This window comes from Dendronephthya gigantea, unplaced genomic scaffold (assembly GCF_004324835.1).
Source record: "Dendronephthya gigantea isolate DGI-Jeju-01 unplaced genomic scaffold, DenGig_1.0 000027F, whole genome shotgun sequence".
NCBI classification, from domain to species: Eukaryota; Metazoa; Cnidaria; class Anthozoa; order Malacalcyonacea; family Nephtheidae; genus Dendronephthya; species Dendronephthya gigantea.
Genome location: NW_021163037.1, coordinates 1,188,685 through 1,207,082, shown reverse-complemented (window position 1 = coordinate 1,207,082; position 18,398 = coordinate 1,188,685). Strand labels below are relative to the sequence as shown.

Sequence of the window (18,398 nt, the reverse complement as noted above, 5' to 3'; positions counted from 1 at the left end):
ATTGTTCTCTGTCATTACCTATATTTCCTTCATGCAAATATGTTAACTTTGCAATAGTTTATAAAGGAACAAAGGGACAGGTGGGAGGCCGTGAAGGTGCCTGTGATACAAATAACATTTAATTTTTTTGTTTTCTACGCCTTACGTGTTTGATGAGTTATACTGGGCTGAACAGACATTCTCCTATGATGAAAACTATAATGACGAATGTATGCCATAGTTGATTATGTTATTGGCTAACATTTGCCAAGTTTTGCTAAGTGGCACACAAAAAACAGTAAAACGTGCAACCTTCAATCATCGTGACAAATTAACAAATCGTTTTTTTAAACTAACTTGTTTCATGAGACATGTTTCCTTCATGTCTCTATATATACACTTTTTTTTGCGGATAGAGAGAGGTCTCCGTGAACGATATTCCGTGAACGTGTCGTGGATGCTTGAATGATAATGAACTATTCTATACTGTTTCAACAGTCACAGTCTTTTTTATTCCAACTGCCATAGCACTGATAATGTACACTCGAATACTTCTCGTTGCTAACAGACGACGAAAAAGAGCGCGAAGAGACGAACTGGGTCAAACCAGCCAATTTACAATAATAGTGGCATAGCCACTGTGCCTGTAGTACAAATAACATTTACATTTTTGTTTTCTACGCTTACACGTGCGAAGAACTTGGCTGAACAGACACGAAAACCAGTCAAAACGTGACAAATAATTTTTTACACTAGTTTTTACTTTTTAGAACTGCTATAAATGCATGTTTTCCTCACCCATCAAATAGACAACTGTAATGTCTCTATACACTTTTTTTGCCTTTCAAATTTTAAATTATTTTTAGAACAACAAAGTGTTTTAAGTATTCCTCGACAGTATGCACATCTAACTCTATTTACTTATTATGATTACTACCGTCAACTCATTAAAGTGTCAGTCAAGGCCTGTCTATCTTTACATCATCTTCCTTTTGAACATTTGTTTAATATAATTGATTTAGTATAATTCTCGCCTTATTATTAAATCTCCCCTTATATTGTTCCTTATTATAATTTATAATGCTCCCTCGTCTGTCGTATGCACGAGGACAAGACTGAGTGGCGATAAATTTTTTATAATTTTAACTGTAGAGCTCAAAGATTTAAAAAAAATGCACTAATTTGCATGACACAAGAAAACTGCTAAAAATAACCACTGTGTTTGCAAATTAGTGCACTAGTGCTGGATCCACCCCTGTGGACCGCTTAAAATTCTTCTGAGACAGTCACTGAGCTCCATTTCACGGGAAGTGACACTTTCCATATGATAATACTTGATATTTTCGAATCCTTTGTGGGCCAAGATATTCCTTGATAATATTATTGTGAGCTCTAACTCTGAGGCGGGTTGTTCAAAAGGCGATCTGGATTTCCGCTTTCCAAATGAGTCTGAACTATATGGTAACATTGGGTTTATTGTTGCGGATAGCATGAACTGTACTAGCTGTTAAGGACATTGTTCCTCAATCGGGGGGTTTTATATACTCGTCCTTTTATTTAACTTTTTTTTCCATATCAATTATACGACAAAAACAATATATCTTGGAATTGCATGAAAACTTATATTTCCCTGTTTCTTTATACAAGAATATGTCATCAAACAGTATCATTTATGGAAACGCGACTATCAGCCAAAACGAAATGACAAATTTGACGCGGTCATCGCCGCCTACCAGGGAAAAAACGCAATTTGGTACACAACAGTAATTCTTCTTGTGATCATAATCATCTTGGCCACTGCAGGAAACCTGATGGTTCTGGCTGCGATGCGGATAGAGAGAGGTCTCCGTGAACGATATTTCATTGGATGTCTGGCCGTCGCCGATCTTTTGATTGGAGTTTTCTCTTGTCCATTGCAGTTGTATGAATATGAAGTGGGTATTACTTCGATTCATCTTTGTCGATTTTACATGTGGATCAATATATTTGCCGAGTCCGCGTCGATTCATACATTGACGTGGATAAGTTGTGATCGATACCTTAAGATCAGTAAGCCATTGCGGTATAACGTAATCATGACCACGAAAAAGTCGAAAATTGTGATCACCATAATTTGGATAATTTCAACAGCGTATGCCACGTATGGATGTTTTGATATGTACGTTTCACCTTATGGATGCTTCAATAACAATGATTTATTCTATACTGTTTCAGCGATCACAGCCTTTTTTGTTCCAACTGCCATAGCACTGATAATGTACACTAGAATACTTCTCGTTGCTAACAGACGAAGAAAAAGAGCGCGAAGAGGCGAACTGGGCCAAACCAGCCAATTTAGAAATCATCCATCTTCTTTCTACCAAGACCTTAAAAATATCCGCATGATGGCCATTGTTATAGGTGCTTTTGTCTTTTGCTGGGGCCCTTTCTTTATTATAACTTTTTTTAATCGTCATAATCCAGCTCTCATTAAAACTTTTTACAATGAAATTTCACACGATTTGACAGCATTTATTCTGCCCCCTTTTAACAGTGTTTGTAATCCGATAATATACGCATGTTTTGATAAAAGATTCAGAGAGGCGTTCAAACGACTCTTCACACGATTGTGGCGATGAGCATAAAAAATATCCAGAAATTCGAACGGATAATAGTGGCGTAGTCAGTCCAACGATTTTGTCCCGGTATGTAAATTTCGACTTATTATAATTATTCATTTCTTTTAGAAATTTATTGTTTTCGCAGTCAATGAACACCAAAATATTAGCATATTGGGACAAATCGTCAGGCTGGCTACGCTACTAACCGATAATATGGAGCTTAAAATCAATTGAGATGTGTGCTCTAAAGATACTTTTTCATGTAATGAAACGCAGAGATTATTCGATATGCTTTTCAAAAATGAGTAAAATTGGAAAAAAATAAGTATAATTTGCTAAATCCAACGCAACAAAAAAAATCGGTTTACGTAATCAATTGCAAAGTGGATTACCAATGAAGTACCAAATACTGGTGCATTACTGAGCTAGGGTGTATAAAAAAAACTGCAACTCACTTACTGATATTCATATAATTATGTTCGCTTCTATTCAATAACAAAAGATCGTAGGCCCCTGGGAATTATTAAGGCTGCGTTTTTTTATTCACCCTGTATATGTATGCTTGGAAAGTATGTAATTTCAAAACGTCAAATTTTGATCGCAACGATCCTTTCGATCGAAACGTTGAGAAATTTTTAACTGATCTCTTTCACCAAGCTGATTAATCATTAGTAAAAACTTAAAATGCCAGCCAATTATGTAACAAATTCGCATGAAATGGGTAAAACAAGTATAACAACAGTTTATATAAAATAGTATATGGTCTCTCCTGCATCACGAAGGTCGAAATGTCTTTCGTGTGATCGTGTCTATTTTAGGCCGTTGTTATACCACATTTGATGCGACGTTTTTTTGCAGACCCTGCCACGCTGCTTTCTGGTTATATTGCAACCTTTATATATAAATTGTAGTTTATAAATAATTTGTAGTTTATATATAATCTATAGTTTATATATAATTTGTAGTTTATATATAATATTTAGATTATATATAATATAGTTTATATATATATAATAATATTTTAATTCGATTAAATTTGTAGTTGGGGGGAACAATAATTGGGGTTGACTGTTGTGCCCTCCTTTTGTACATGTTTTTTGTACGTAAATAAAGCGATTTAAAGATGCAAGATGCTCCTGGTAAAGAAGTGATAACGTCACCATAAAGGAATTACGACAAAAATGTTCTTACACAGTTACATGAAGTTACAGGCCTTTTTCTTACAAGTTATTCGCAGAATCTGTGAACCTCAAGGGAAACTTTGGCTCACGAACCTAAGGCCTAAGGAAAAATGTACTGACAATTACTTAATTGGCAGTTGGAATCGTTACATGCAACTTTAGATATACGTTCTTCAATCATTATTGTAGAATATATGTGTAGTTTATATATAATTTGTAGCTTTAACTTAGTTTAATTAAATCTGCAGACATGCAGCACTCGCTTGGGACTTTTATATAAAGTCTTACTGACTTTAACAGTTGACAATCTGAGCCAGTATAGGGGCTTGTAATTTGGCTCCCTAGCTACCGATAGTGATTTTAGTTACATAGATATTGATAGTGACAGGTAGTGATTTTTTTTCAGCATGATTTCTACATGTAAAAGAAATAAAGATGGCGGATCAAAACTTATCGAGGTTTCGAATCACTCTATGTAAGAAGTTGATCTAATTCAACGTTTGGAATTTTATTTTAAATGAAAATCGCAAAACTCAACATAGCTTCGACTGGAACGTTGTATAGTTTGTTATGAGGTGAAGACATGACCTTTGGTGACTTTTTGTGAGCGATTTGCCTTTTGCGAGCATAAATATTTTTGATCACAATAGGTCGGAGTTACTCTCATCTCTCATTGATTTCGATAGATCAAAGATGACTAGGGAAGGTGTTTTGGCTACAATTATTTTCATAACCCGTCTGAAATTCTAAATGAGTTCAATGATGACAATTTGTATCGTCAATCACTACTGATTGATTGCATGTATTACTGGTGTGACGATTTCTATCGTCGACGTGGGCGCTGCAAACGCTGATCCAAAACAACAGCAGTATTCTAATAATTAATATAAAATATTTTTTCTACAGTATTTTCAAACAAACCCTAATCCTAGAGAGTATCCGTCTTGTTTCTTCGGCTAGCCTCCAACACTTTGATTACGATGTATCACCAAGCGATTCCCAGGGAAACCCTCGTCTCTTACTTTTTTTTTATCGGCTTTAGTTATTGCAACACTGACTCGTTCAGCTTCACCACACTTCTGGGTTTTGCTTCAGAAACCCCGTCGCTTCAATATACTTGACTTTAAAGGCTTTACTTCAACTTTATCAAATATAGCATAAATATAGCGTAGTAATTTCTAGACGGGTTCACCCCAATACTCCGCTTATTCCACTCAAAATGTTCTTTATAACTCTTAGGACCGCTTTGCTGACTTGTCCTGTCTCAACTCTCTGACCCTGATTTAAACTCTTTCCCCAGTTTTTTATATCCCCCTAATTATTATTACCATATTTACAACTCAATTATCATGTAATTATAATACAACTATTCTTCACAACTGGGTGATCTAAATTGCGATTCCGATCCTGATGTTTTTACGCGAAGACTGCATGCAATTTCTTTTCTGCGCTTATCAGTTTGACCATGCAGTTAATAAATGAACCTTCAAGGGTAACGAGAACGTCAGCAACCCTTATCGATTTGACTCTTAGTAACAGGAATTTCAAAGAAAATACTGTTAGGAAATTTTTTTACTTTAAAATCTAGACAAAACCTTAGACGTACCTGATGACCGTAATTTGAAACACTTTAACGTTACGGGCTTTCTATCACAAATTCTATGGGAAAATATGGCACAATATGAAAAGCCAAACGTGACCAATGACGTGCACCACTTAAATGGATGAGGAACAAACATACTACACTGTCAATTGAATTTTTTATAGTATAGTATGAACCTGGGCTGAAACTTTATGTTCCAATACCTGTATGGAATAACAGTGCCAGTTGACAACTTTCGTTCAACAATTTTCGATCTTTTGGAAGTCGCATTCAGCATTCGTTTTGTTTTTACCTATATTATCTGGTGAATTATATAATTTATGATTTCTAGTTATACGTTATGCTTCGGAGCTGCTCATACTTCCGAGCCGAATACGATTGGGGTATTCTTTTACCCTATTCGTATACCCTTTAGATGAATTATATATTAATTTTAAAACGAATATAATGAAGCGGAAATTTCACTTTAGTTAGAAAATTTCGAGTCACATTTATCAGCTGCAGACGTCTGGATTTTTCTGAAGATTACTATTATTAATATACCAGTTACTATACAGGGTGTCTCAAAAAAAACGCAAACACTTAAATATGCAAAAACATTAATACAGCTCTAGATAAGCACATCTGGGAATTGAAAATCTTAATCCTTCATTTAAAATGCCAAAAGTCATTTTAGCTGAACTATGGCGCAAACCCGCGAACAATATTAATATTCTTGCATATTTAAGTGTTGCGTTTTTTTTGAGACACCCTGTATTGCATGTTCTAGAGCTATCAAGAGTGGCGTAGTCAGCCCGACAATTTACTCATGCTATAGCCTATGCTAATGCTGCGGGTAAAAACAATGAATTTTTAAAGAAATGAATAATGATAACATAAAATTTGCAAAGCATGACTAAATCGTCAGGCTGGATACGCCACTGCCACTGCCTATCAATACCTACATTTCCCCCAGGTATGTTAACTTTGCAATAGTTTATAAAAGAAAGTTTATACATGTAACATAACGACAGGTGGGAGGCTGTGAATGTGCATGTGATACAAATAACATTTACATTTTTGTTTTCTACGCTTACGTGTGCGAAGAACTTGGCTGAACAGACACGAAAACCAGTCAAAACGTGACAAATAGTTTTTTACACTAGTTTTTACTTTATGGAACTGCTGTAAATGCATGTTTCCCTAACCCATCAAATAGACAACTGTAATGTCTCTATACACTTTTTTTGCCTTTCAAATTTGAAATTATTTTTGAAAAACAAAGTGTTTTAAGTATTCCTCGACAGTATGCACATCTAACTCTATTTACTTATTATGATTACTACTGTCAACTCATTAAAGTGTCAGTCAAGGCCTGTCTATCTTTACATCATCTTCCTTTTGAACGTTTGTTTAGTATAATTAACGTTGTATAATTCTCGCCTCATTATTAAATCTCCCCTTATAATGTTCCTTATTATAATTTATAATTCTTCCTGGCCTGTCGTATGCATGAGGAGGCTTTAGACGAGTGTTATCTTAATACCCTGAAAGTCGAATGAATGACTTATGTATAAATCTAATCAGATATTTATTGCATCATCATCGTTGAATAATCCTGATCATAAGCTGCATGGCTTGTTGCCTACAGTTAACAAGACTGAGTGGCGATAATTTTTTTAATTCTAACTGTAGAACTCAAAGATTTAAAAAAAATCCACTAATTTGCATGACACAAGAAAACTGCTAAAAATAACCACTTTGTTTTGTAATGCAAATTAGTGCACTAGTGCTGGATCCACCCCAGTGGACCGGTGAAAATTCTTCTCAGAGCCAATCACTGAGCTCCATTTCACCGGAAGTGGCACTTTTCATATAATAATACCGAATCCATTGTAGGTCAAAATAGTCCTTATTAATAATATTATTGTGAGCTCTAACTCTGAGGCAGGTTTTTCAAAAGGCGATCTGGATTTCCGCTTTCCAAATGAGTCTGAAGTCTGAACTATATGGTAACATTGGGTTTATTGTTGCGGATAGCATGAACTGTACTAGTTGTTAAGGACATTGTTCCACAATCCTGGGGATTTTATATACTCTTCCTTTTATTTAACTTTTTTACCATATCCATTATACGACAAAAAAAATATATCTTGGAACTTCATGTAAAACTTATATTTTCCTGTTTCTTTATACAAGAATATGTCATCAAACAGCATCATTTATGGGAACGCGACTATCAGCCGAAACGAAATGACGAATTTGACGCGGTCATCGCCGCCTACCAGGGAGAGAAACGCAATTTGGTACACAACAGTAATTCTTCTTGTGATCATAATCATCCTGGCTACTGCAGGAAACCTGATGGTTCTGGCTGTGATGCGGATAGAGAGAGGTCTCCGTGAACGATATTTCATTGGATGTCTGGCCGTCGCCGATCTTTTGATTGGAGTTTTCTTTTGTCCATTGCAGTTGTATGAATATGAAGTGGGTATTACTTCGATTCATCTTTGTCGATTTTACATGTGGATCAATATATTTGCCGAGTCCGCGTCGATTCATACATTGACGTGGATAAGTTGTGATCGATACCTTAAGATCAGTAAGCCATTGCGGTATAACGTAATAATGACAAAGAAAAAATCAAAAATTGTGATCACCATAATTTGGATAATTTCAACAGCGTATGCCACATATGGTAGTTTTGGTGGCCATGTTAGACATCGTGGATGTTTGAATGATAATGAACTATTTTATATTGTTTCAACAGTCACGGTCTTTTTTGTTCCAACTGCCATAGTACTCATGATGTACACTCGAATACTGCTCGTTGCTAACAGACGACGAAAAAGAGCGCGAAGAGGCGAACTGGGTCGAACCAGCCAATTTAGAAATCATCCATCTTCTTTCTACCAAGACCTCAAAAATATCCGTATGATGGCCATTGTTATAGGCGCTTTTGTCTTGTGCTGGGGCCCTTTCTTTATTCTGAATTTCTTTCATCTTCACAATCGAGCTCTCTTTAGCATTTTTTACAATGAAATATCACACAATTTGGCAGCAATTATTCTGCCTCCATTTAACAGTGTTTGTAATCCGATAATTTACGCGTGTTTTGATAAAAGATTCAGGGAGGCGTTCAAACGTCTCTTCACACGATTGTGTCGATGAACATAAACATTTCCAGAAATCCAAACCAATAATAGAGAGCTTAAAATTAATCGAGATATGCTCCCTGAAGATATACTTTTTCATGCAATAAAACACAGAGATTCTCGTTGCTCGATATACTGTTTCGAACGCAACCAAAAATTGGTGGGTTTCACTTAGTGTTTTCATAGTGACTTGAGTGCCGGTCAGCCTCAACAGACCTTTTCAGCTTGTATGCAAATTAAACCACATATGAGATGTTGTGTCCATGGAATAGCCAAAAAAACTTAACCATTTCAGACCATGTGATTTGAAATGGGTTAATTTGCGTAAAAGCTGAAAAGGTGTATTGTCTGGGAGCTTGTGCTGCACAGGAGTGAGCAAATGATACGAAATTGCACATATATTCCACTAAGCGCAAACCCGGCACAAACAGTGAGCAATTAAGTCACTCTGATTACTGTGTCTCGTTTTCAAGTTGACCCCACTGGAATTATGACGTCACATGAAACCCAAGAATGCTGAATCAAAGTCACCATTGAAATACCAAATACCGGTCAGAATTAAGTGGTCAGAATTATATGTAACTTTGGAAAGTATGTAATTTGGAACGTCTCAGTTTGATGGATACGAATCAATCGATCGAAACGTGGAGATATTTTATGTTTAATAATATATAGGCAGTTGCTCCATATTTGAAGAAGATACGACGCTGCTATCTTGATTCCTACGAGTTCGTGCCGTCTGAATGATGTTCCTGCTAGACGAAACTGACACTTACATGATTGGAAGTTTGAATCGTTAGTTGCAAATTGTAATCATTAATGTAGAATATACTGTATGGGTAGTTTATATATAATTTGTAGCTCAGTTAGTCTAATTAGTCTAATTTAATTCAATTTAATTTTTAGTCAGCGTTATATGGCATGTGATATTTTAAATAAAGTCTTACCCACGTATGTGACAGAATTATAAATTTGATAATTTGGGCCATCGGGAGCGTATTTATCCTCTGAGTGATTTCTACTTAAAAAAGGAACAAAGATGGCGGATCAAAATTTCATCGAGGTCTCGAATCACCTTAAGAAGTTGCTTTTCAACGCTTGAAATTTTAATTTGATATAAAATCATGAAAACACAACATAGCTTGACTAGAACGTTGTCTAGTTTGTTATGAGAAGAAGACATGCGCAGAATAACGGCCTTATATCACTTTAAGGGCCTGTTTACATGGAGCGGTTAAGCGAGTTATCCCAGCTCTGCAAGGTGAAAAATGCATATAATGAAAGACTAATCAGGTTGAGCCATCGTTGTGATGCTCGCTCCAAGTAAACAGGCCCTAAGTATAAAGTAACGTTTTTATATAGTTTTTCGCACCATGTTAATTGACTTTTATTCGCCCCATACTCATTTCAGCTACATTAAATATTCTATATTAACCTGTCGGTGACTTCATATGTCACAATGCGTAAATATTTGATCACAGAATGCCGGAGTAGTCTCAGCATAGGCGGCCCAAAATTGCGCGAAAAATTTTTCGGTAATTTGTCTATATTATACATTACATTGACAAATTGCCGAAAAAATTTTCGCGCGAAAAAATATCGCCCAATTTTGGGCCGCCTATGGTCTCAGTTGCTATTTTTCCCTCTCTACCGGCGTACGATATAAAGTTTTTGGGGGTTAACAATAGTCATTTACATGAACGATATAAGTTTTCGGCAGGTGTTTCCTCACGTGGTAGCTAAAAACCTTCAACTATATTGTTCCTCATGAGGCATAGAGTTTGATCTGAAATGTTGGGTTGGGTAAGGGTTGCTATAATTTTTTATTTCGATAGATCAAAGAGGATTATAGGGAAGGTTTTTGTGCCTACAATTATTTTTATAACCCGTTTGAAGTTTAATGATGACAATTTGTATATCGTCAATCACTGTCTAAGCCGCCATACAAACATGTCATAATCTTTTCCATATCTCCATAGGGGGTTATCAGGAACCGCTTACAATACAAATATCATTTTTGCATGCAGGTGCTTCCTCACCTACGCAACCTGTATCGTCTCTCGCGTGGATTAAGTTCGTTATAAAATTTTTGGAGAGAAATTTCATTTCAGAAAATTTCAACAAAAAGACAGCTTTAACAAATTTTCCAACAAAAAACAACGGAAATTTTGAAACTTTCTCCAATGCGATGAACAAAAATCAATTATATAGGTATATGCCTACTCTCAAATTTATCTTTCCTGCTTTCCTATTGCATGGACAAGAGGTCCACGCGTGGAGGGCTTCAAATCTCCATGATTACGTGGCATCAACGCGAGCGGGCAAATTATGAGATTTCACTTTCCTAGGGCAAATTATGAAATTCCATGCCCGTTGCTATGCTTTCTCTAGCAACGCGATCCGGGATATCACAGGAAAGTGGCGAACATGTATATTTTTAGGAATAAAGAACTTTTCTACTATTTTTGAAGTTATATTATTTCATATTCTAATCTATACAGGTAATGTCTAGGAATTGGCTTTTCTTTGGCCTCTGGGTTATTTTAATTTTTGAAAATGTATAATAACAAATAACTTATTTCAAATTTCTGACACCTCGGGAGAGCAGTGTGTTTTGTTGAACCTCGACCGCTCGTTATTGTCCTCGGCTTGATGGAAAATTAAGTTAAAGCTGTCTTTTTGGCCTTAGCGATGTTTAGAATAATTTTAATAATGTTATACAGTAAAATGATGTTATTTCTATTTTACAGTCTTTTTAAATTAGCCTTTCTAACGATGCCGATGGCGATTATCCGCTATTTTGGGGGACTCTCAATTTTTAATATAGCTGTAAACAATTAGCTGTAATATATGTAAAGCAATCTTTAAAAATGTACGGACCAACAAAAAACCCCTCAAATTAAAAATAGTCGCCGTTACGAGGTCTTATAATTATATGCTCTCGTTTTTGAAAATAGGATTGAACACGTATTTGCTCACCTTGTCCTTCACGCAGAACGGGTGCCTCACGTTTTCAACAGCTAAATTAAGGCTGATCTATCTTAACATGCATGCAAAGTGCAAACATTATGCTTGCTATATTACTATTAGTTACACACAATAGCACTCGAAAATTACCAGCGGGTGACAACACATAGTCTACGCATAGACGCAGACTCGTTCCCAGTCGTTATTTTAAAACCAGCAGATGCACGAATTTATAGTTATATATATATATATATATATATAATTATATATATATATATATATATATATATATATATATATATATAACGGTCAGTGGCAAAGGAAGATGCGGCACAACCCACTGAGCTCTTCGCACCCACGGCACAATATATACCTGAACTATATAACTAACTAGTAGTTATATACCTGAGCTATATAACTAACTAGAGCTACAGCTCAGAAAGCAGTGGATATGATAAAGCGACTGGGGACGAGTCTGGCATAGACGGAATATGGCGGAAATACCGTCTATGTAACAGCGCCAAATTCCGTGTTCTATAATTATTTATCCCCAGAATCTGGGGGACGCTGTGTGATTGGCTACATATTTAATTACGAAGCCTGATTGGTTACTCACGATCAACAAAGCTTTGATTGGTTTAGAGCGGAATAATAAAAATATTTTTCGTGGGAGTCAACAACAAATGGCAAGCTGTTAAGCTCAAACACAAAGTCTTCTTTGCTCCGTCCTTGAACTAGGTATTTGTCCTTCGCTCTCCCGATAATCTCCTTACAAAGGATACATTCGTGAGTACTCGACATTGGCATTTACATTGCAAATTGTTAATGAAGATCAAAAAGACGATAAGGTTTTTGTTGCAGACTCAAAGGAAGATCGAAGAACATGTGAATTGTGAAATTTGATCATAAATGTTTCGTGCATAAAATGCGAAAATTAATTACTAATTTCAATTTACGTCACATTTTGCATAAATTACAGTACACGAAATTTGGCTCTGATACGCAGCCCTCTTTTTCCCCGCCTTTCTATTTCGGGCATGGGTCTGCGACGCAGGCTAGACAGCACAATGATCTGTCCTTTCCTTGAACTGGCTATTTGTTTTCCTAGACCTAGAATTGTTAGACCTGAAGTAAATATGGCGACGAGATATTTAGATTTGTTTTTACGCGATAATCTGATTTTGGCGTGTTTTTTAGTCTTCTTCAGATCGAACGAATATTCTGTTTGTAGCCAAGTCATCGAGAAGAAATCTCGTGCGGAGAAACTGTATACTAAGACTACTGTGTTTGATAGAATTGGTTATCTCTACAATAATTCTATCATGAGCGATATGAACTTAACCTACGGTGACAAAGGGCCAGGTGAAATTTTCTTCGCTCATAGATGTATATTGGCAGCGGTTAGCCCCGTCTTTTATGAAAAATGTTATACGGAATCTTCCATGAACAATATATCAAGTATACATTTGGCAGACATGAGCGGAGTAACCTTTGCAGGATTGTTGTCTTTCGTCTGTAAAGATGAATGTCCGACGGATGTGGACGAAGCTTTCGAAGTACTAAGATCAGCAATGAAATATAGAATTTCCTCATTTGCCGATGCTTGCAGAGATAATTTGCTTTATCGTAAAATCACGCCAGAAAAGGGATTTGAGTTGCTGGAATTGCTGATAAAGTCAGAAACGGAAGCATTAGCAAATGCCGGCTGGGAGTTTATAGACAGAAACCCTAGCGATTATTTCAAGTCAGATCATTTTCTATTCATCAGCAAAGTTACTTTGGATGCGCTGTTAGGTTTGTGTATAATTAATATAGCCTCATACTGCTGTCGTTGTCATACTGAAGGTTGTCATCTGGAAATAATAATATAAATACGTAAAGTATTGTCACATGATTGTACTGCATACGTTAATTTAATGGGAAATCGTTGGAAATGTGTTTTGAAAATTTCTTAAATGATATTTATATATTTGCATATATATTGACATGGACAACCTTTTTGACAACGCTTTCGACATTTAGGGTAAGCATTTGGTTGGATGGATGAGATGTAAATGAAACTATACTTACAGTTTCGTTTGCAGTTGCTACCAAGATTTCTTTTTCAGTCTGATTTCCGCGTTGTTTAAGGAAATCGATATGTAATCATATTTTCTTTTTTGGGTTAAACCTTTTTTGCATTGTTATATACTCCTTGCATTTGACACTCTCAGTTTAAGCGATGCAGTTGCAAGTTAATCCCGAAAGGTTTTGTGAGTTGCCGCTATATCCCCACTGCATGTAACATTCATCCTTCAACAAAGAGAATTATTTTTCTGCGTTAAAATATACATACGTTTTTCAATGTTAGCACGTGAAACACTCTGCACAGATGAGATGACAATATTCAAAGCCGTAATGAGATGGGTGGACAATCAGTGTCGGTTACAAGACGTGCAGCTAACCCGTGAAAACAAAAGGAAAATTTTGGGAGATTCGATCTATAAAATACGGTTTCTGGTAATCCAGCAGAGCGAATTTATCCAAAATGCTAGTGGAGAACTGCTCACAGATGTTGAAATCATTGCCATCGTGAAACTTATGAATGGGATCGAGGCTCCAGACTTAGGATGGGATTCGACCTTATTAAAACGTCAAGGTTCGTGTGGATATTGGTTTTTGAGCGCCCGTCTTTGGCTTGCTATAGGAACACTATTGGTATCTATAATAGGCGGTGTAGTCTGCCTAAATAACAGATGATAACGTCGAAGATACTAAGTATATTTATTATAGAAGTTATAGGCTATACTTGTCATTATAAAACTTGAACTCTTTTGTTATTTTATCCAGAAATTGCGTGTTTAATGTGACATAATTATCAAAAAATAAACTTTAATCTGACATAATAATTTACAGTACTGTCGAGAATAACGTAACACTGCTAGCGTATGTTAGCGTATACTGGCGTATGACTAATTGATCATCGACCGAACGTGAGGTCTGTACTCTCAAATATCACATCGAAGGTTTTTAGTGTTTGCGAAATTATGCAAATTAGGTGTAACATTGTGCAGTAATACATATATAGGGAAAATCAACAGTATGAAACAAATTTCAAAATACATGCAGGGTTCCCCATGCAAACCCTTCAAAAACTATTGAAATCACCCATAACAATGTAATATTTCGTAATGCATAATGAAGTAATTCCACACTCCGTTTCCCTTATTGCTGTTACATTCGTGCTATTGAAATTTATCTGTAGTCATTTGAATTTGTAAAACATTAATGATTTTCGTGTTTATTTAAACGACATGCAAATAAATAATGAATAAACTTACGCCAATATTCACTCAGAAATACTATACGTGCGCGGACAATTAACACATTTGTAGGCAGAAGACGTCTGAATTTTTCTGAAGATTACTAGTGTTACTATCAGTTACTATACTGATCTCTGTCAATACCTATATTTCCTCCAGGTATGTTAACCTTGCAATAGTACGTCAGTTTATAAAGGAAAGCTAGCTTACAAGTAACAGGTGGGTGGCTGTGAAGGTGGCTGTGAGACAAATATTAACATTTAAACTGTTTGTTTTCTACGCCTTACGTTCGAACTATACTGGGCAGACATTTTCCTGTAATGGAAATCAATGATGAATGCACGCTGTAGTTGCTTATGTTGTCAGGCTACCGTTTGCCAAGTTTTGCTATATGGCATGCAAAAACCAGTAAAACGTGCAACCTTTATATAATTATCCGTACATCGTTTCTTTAAACTAATTTTGACTTTTTTGACTGCTGCATGTAAATGCATGTTTCCCTGACCCATCAAATAGACAACTGTAATGCCTCTATACACTTTTTTAGCCTCTCATGTCTGAAATTATTTTTGAACAACAAATTGTTTTAATTATTCCTCGTATGCACATCTACCTCTATTTACTATATATAATTACTTATGTAAACTCATTAAAATGTCAGTCAAGGCCTGTCTATCATTACATCATCTTCCTTTTGAACGTTTGTTTAGTATAATTGATATTCAAATAACTCTCGCCTTATTAAGCAAGGAGGGGTTTCAACAATGTCAGTGTAGTCTACTGATAATTCGTAATTTTGTCATTTCGCATTATAATTTAGTATTTTTCACTACTTAAATCTGAACGCAAACTTTTTATATGATAATAAGATAATGTAATTCGCTGTCTGCTTCGTTTTTAGTCGCTAGATTCGCTTAAGATAATGTTTAATACTTAATACTTTCGAATCCTTTGTGGGTCAAAATATTCCTTAAACTTTTGATTGGCCTTTTACAGGAAGGACAGTTGTCCTATACTTTCAATTCAGTATTCCTGGGATATTTTTTGCAGTTAGTTACACTGCATGGTTTACATGCATATGAGTAAAAACTGTTTCAATAGACCTTTTCCCTTTTAGCTTTCAAGCGCACGATGCGTGACGGAAGTTGATCATTAAGCAACTTTGAGTTGCAATATCGCTCTGCTTAGAAGCGATTTTGTTTGTAAGAAAACATAGTCGATCCTTTTGCTTCTTTGTTAAACTAAATCGCTCCTGACCATGGCGAAATCACAACTCAAAGTGACCCGGATAATCAACAACCGTCACGCATTGCGCGCTTGAAAGCTAAAAAAGGAAAGTCTATTGAATTGACCGCGATGTCTGATATAACAAGGCTAGACTGTGAAACTTTAAAATATTCATAAAATAATGACTCTCTTTTAATAATATTATTGTGAACTCTAAAACTTATATTTCCCTGTTTCTCTATAGAAGAATATGTCATCAAACAGCATCATCGATGACAACGCAACTACCAACGGAAACGAAATGACGAATTTGACGCGGTCATCGCCGCCTACCAGGGAGAGAAACGAAATTTGGTACACAACAGTAATTCTTCTTGTGATCATAATCATCCTGGCTACTGCAGGAAACCTGATGGTTATGGCTGCAATGCGGATGGAGAGAAGTCTCCGTGGACGATATTTCATTGGATGTCTGGCCGTCGCCGATCTTTTGCTTGGAGTATTCTTTTGTCCATTGCAGCTGTATGAATATGAAGTGGGTCTTACTTCGATTCATCTTTGTCGATTTTACATTTGGATCAATGTATTTGTCGCGTCGGCGTCGATTCATACTTTGACGTGGATAAGTTATGATCGATACCTTAAGATCAGTAAGCCATTACGGTATAATGCAATAATGACCACGAAAAGATCCAAAATTGTGATCACCATAATTTGGATAACTTCCACAGCGTATGCCACGTATGGGGGGAGTTTTGATATCCATGTTACACATCATGGATGCTTCAATGATAATGATCTATTCTATACAGTTTCAACAGTCACAGTCTTTTTTATTCCAACTGCCATAGCACTGATGATGTACACTCGAATACTTCTCGTTGCTAACAGACGACGAAAAAGAGCGCGAAGAGGCGAACTGGGTCAAACCAGCCAATTTACACATTATCCATCTTCTTTCTACCAAGACCTCAAAAATATCCGCATGATGGCCATTGTTATAGGTGCTTTTGTCTTGTGCTGGGGCCCTTTCTTTATTATGAACTTCTTTAATCGTCATAATCCAGCTCTCATTAAAAATTTTTACACTGAAATATCACACAGTTTGTTAGCATTGATTCTGCCTCCTTTTAACAGCGTTTGTAATCCCATAATATACGCGTGTTTTGATAAAAGATTCAGGGAGGCGTTCAAATGTCTCTTCAAACGATTGTGTCGATGAACATAAACATTTCCAGGAATTCGAACCGATAATAGTGGCGTAGCCAGTTTAACGATTTTGTCCCGCTATGTAAATTTTAACTTATTATAATTATTCATTTCTTTAGAAATTTATTGTTTTCGCAGTCAATGAACACCAAAATATTAGCATACCGGAACAAATCGTCAGACTGGCTACGCTATATATTGACTGATAAAATAAAAATAACATATATGGTCTCCCCTGACGAAGGCCCTTAATTAGGTCGAAACGTCTTTCGTGTCCATTTAAGGCAGTTGTTATATATATCACATTTGATGTAAAGTTTTCTTGCAGACCCTAGCTTCCACGCTGCTTCCTGGTTATATTGTAACTTTATATATAATTTGTATTTTACATATAATTTGTCTTTTATATATAACTTGTATTTTATATATAATTTGTAGTTTATAGATCATTTGTAGCTTTAAATTAGTTTTTAATTCCATTAAATTTGTAGTTGGGGGGAAGAGTAATTGGGGGTGACTGTTGTGCCCTCCTTTTGTACATGTTTTTTGTATGGTAAATAAAGATGCAAGAGATGCAAGATTTAAAGATGCAAGATGCTCCTGGTAAAGAAGTGATAACGTCATCATAAAGGAATTACGACAAAAATGTTCTTACACAGTTACATGCAGTTACAGGCCTTTTTCTCACAAGTATTTTGCAAAATCTGTGAGCCTAAAGGGAAAATTTGGCTCACGCACCTAAGGCCTAAGGCTAAATGTACTGACAATTACTTAATTGGGATTTGGAATCGTTACTTGCAACTTTAAATATACGTTCTGCAATCATTATTGTAGAATATATGTGTAGTTTATATATATAATTTGTAGCTTTAACTTAATTTAATTAAATCTGTAATCATGCAGCGCTGGCTTGTGATTTTTATATAATGGCTTGTGACTTTTATATAAAGTCTTACTCACTTATATGACAGAATTTAAAAGTTGACAATCTGAGCCAGTATATATAGGGGCTTGTTATTTGGCCCCCTAGCTACTGATAGTGACTTTAGTAACATAGTTATTGACAGTGACAGGTAGTGATTTTTTTTCAGCATGATTTCTTCATGTAAAAGGGATAAAGATGGCGGATCAAAACTTATCGAGATTTCGAATCACTCTATATAAGAAGTTGATCTAATTCAACGTTTGGAATTTTT

At 35.8% G+C, this 18,398-nt stretch overlaps 3 protein-coding genes across 3 annotated transcripts; all 3 read left to right on the top strand.

Annotated features, from left to right (window-relative positions):
- Positions 1-1,944: 1,944 nt before the first annotated feature.
- On the top strand, positions 1,945-2,597 carry LOC114523300 (alpha-2Db adrenergic receptor-like). The gene is made up of 2 exons (XM_028544178.1): positions 1,945-2,127; positions 2,443-2,597. The coding sequence occupies exons 1-2, from the start codon at positions 1,950-1,952 to the stop codon at positions 2,595-2,597; spliced, it is 333 nt and encodes a 110-aa protein (XP_028399979.1). The 5' UTR covers positions 1,945-1,949.
- A 4,998-nt stretch (positions 2,598-7,595) lies between these two features.
- Positions 7,596-8,513, top strand: LOC114523299 (beta-2 adrenergic receptor-like). Its single transcript, XM_028544177.1, has 2 exons — positions 7,596-8,040; positions 8,404-8,513. Exons 1-2 carry the CDS (start codon positions 7,596-7,598, stop codon positions 8,511-8,513), a joined length of 555 nt encoding a protein of 184 aa, XP_028399978.1.
- Positions 8,514-12,600: 4,087 nt separating this feature from the next.
- On the top strand, positions 12,601-14,684 carry LOC114523298 (BTB/POZ domain-containing protein 6-like). Its single transcript, XM_028544176.1, has 2 exons — positions 12,601-13,258; positions 13,815-14,684. Exons 1-2 carry the CDS (start codon positions 12,601-12,603, stop codon positions 14,201-14,203), a joined length of 1,047 nt encoding a protein of 348 aa, XP_028399977.1. The 3' UTR covers positions 14,204-14,684.
- Positions 14,685-18,398: the final 3,714 nt, after the last annotated feature.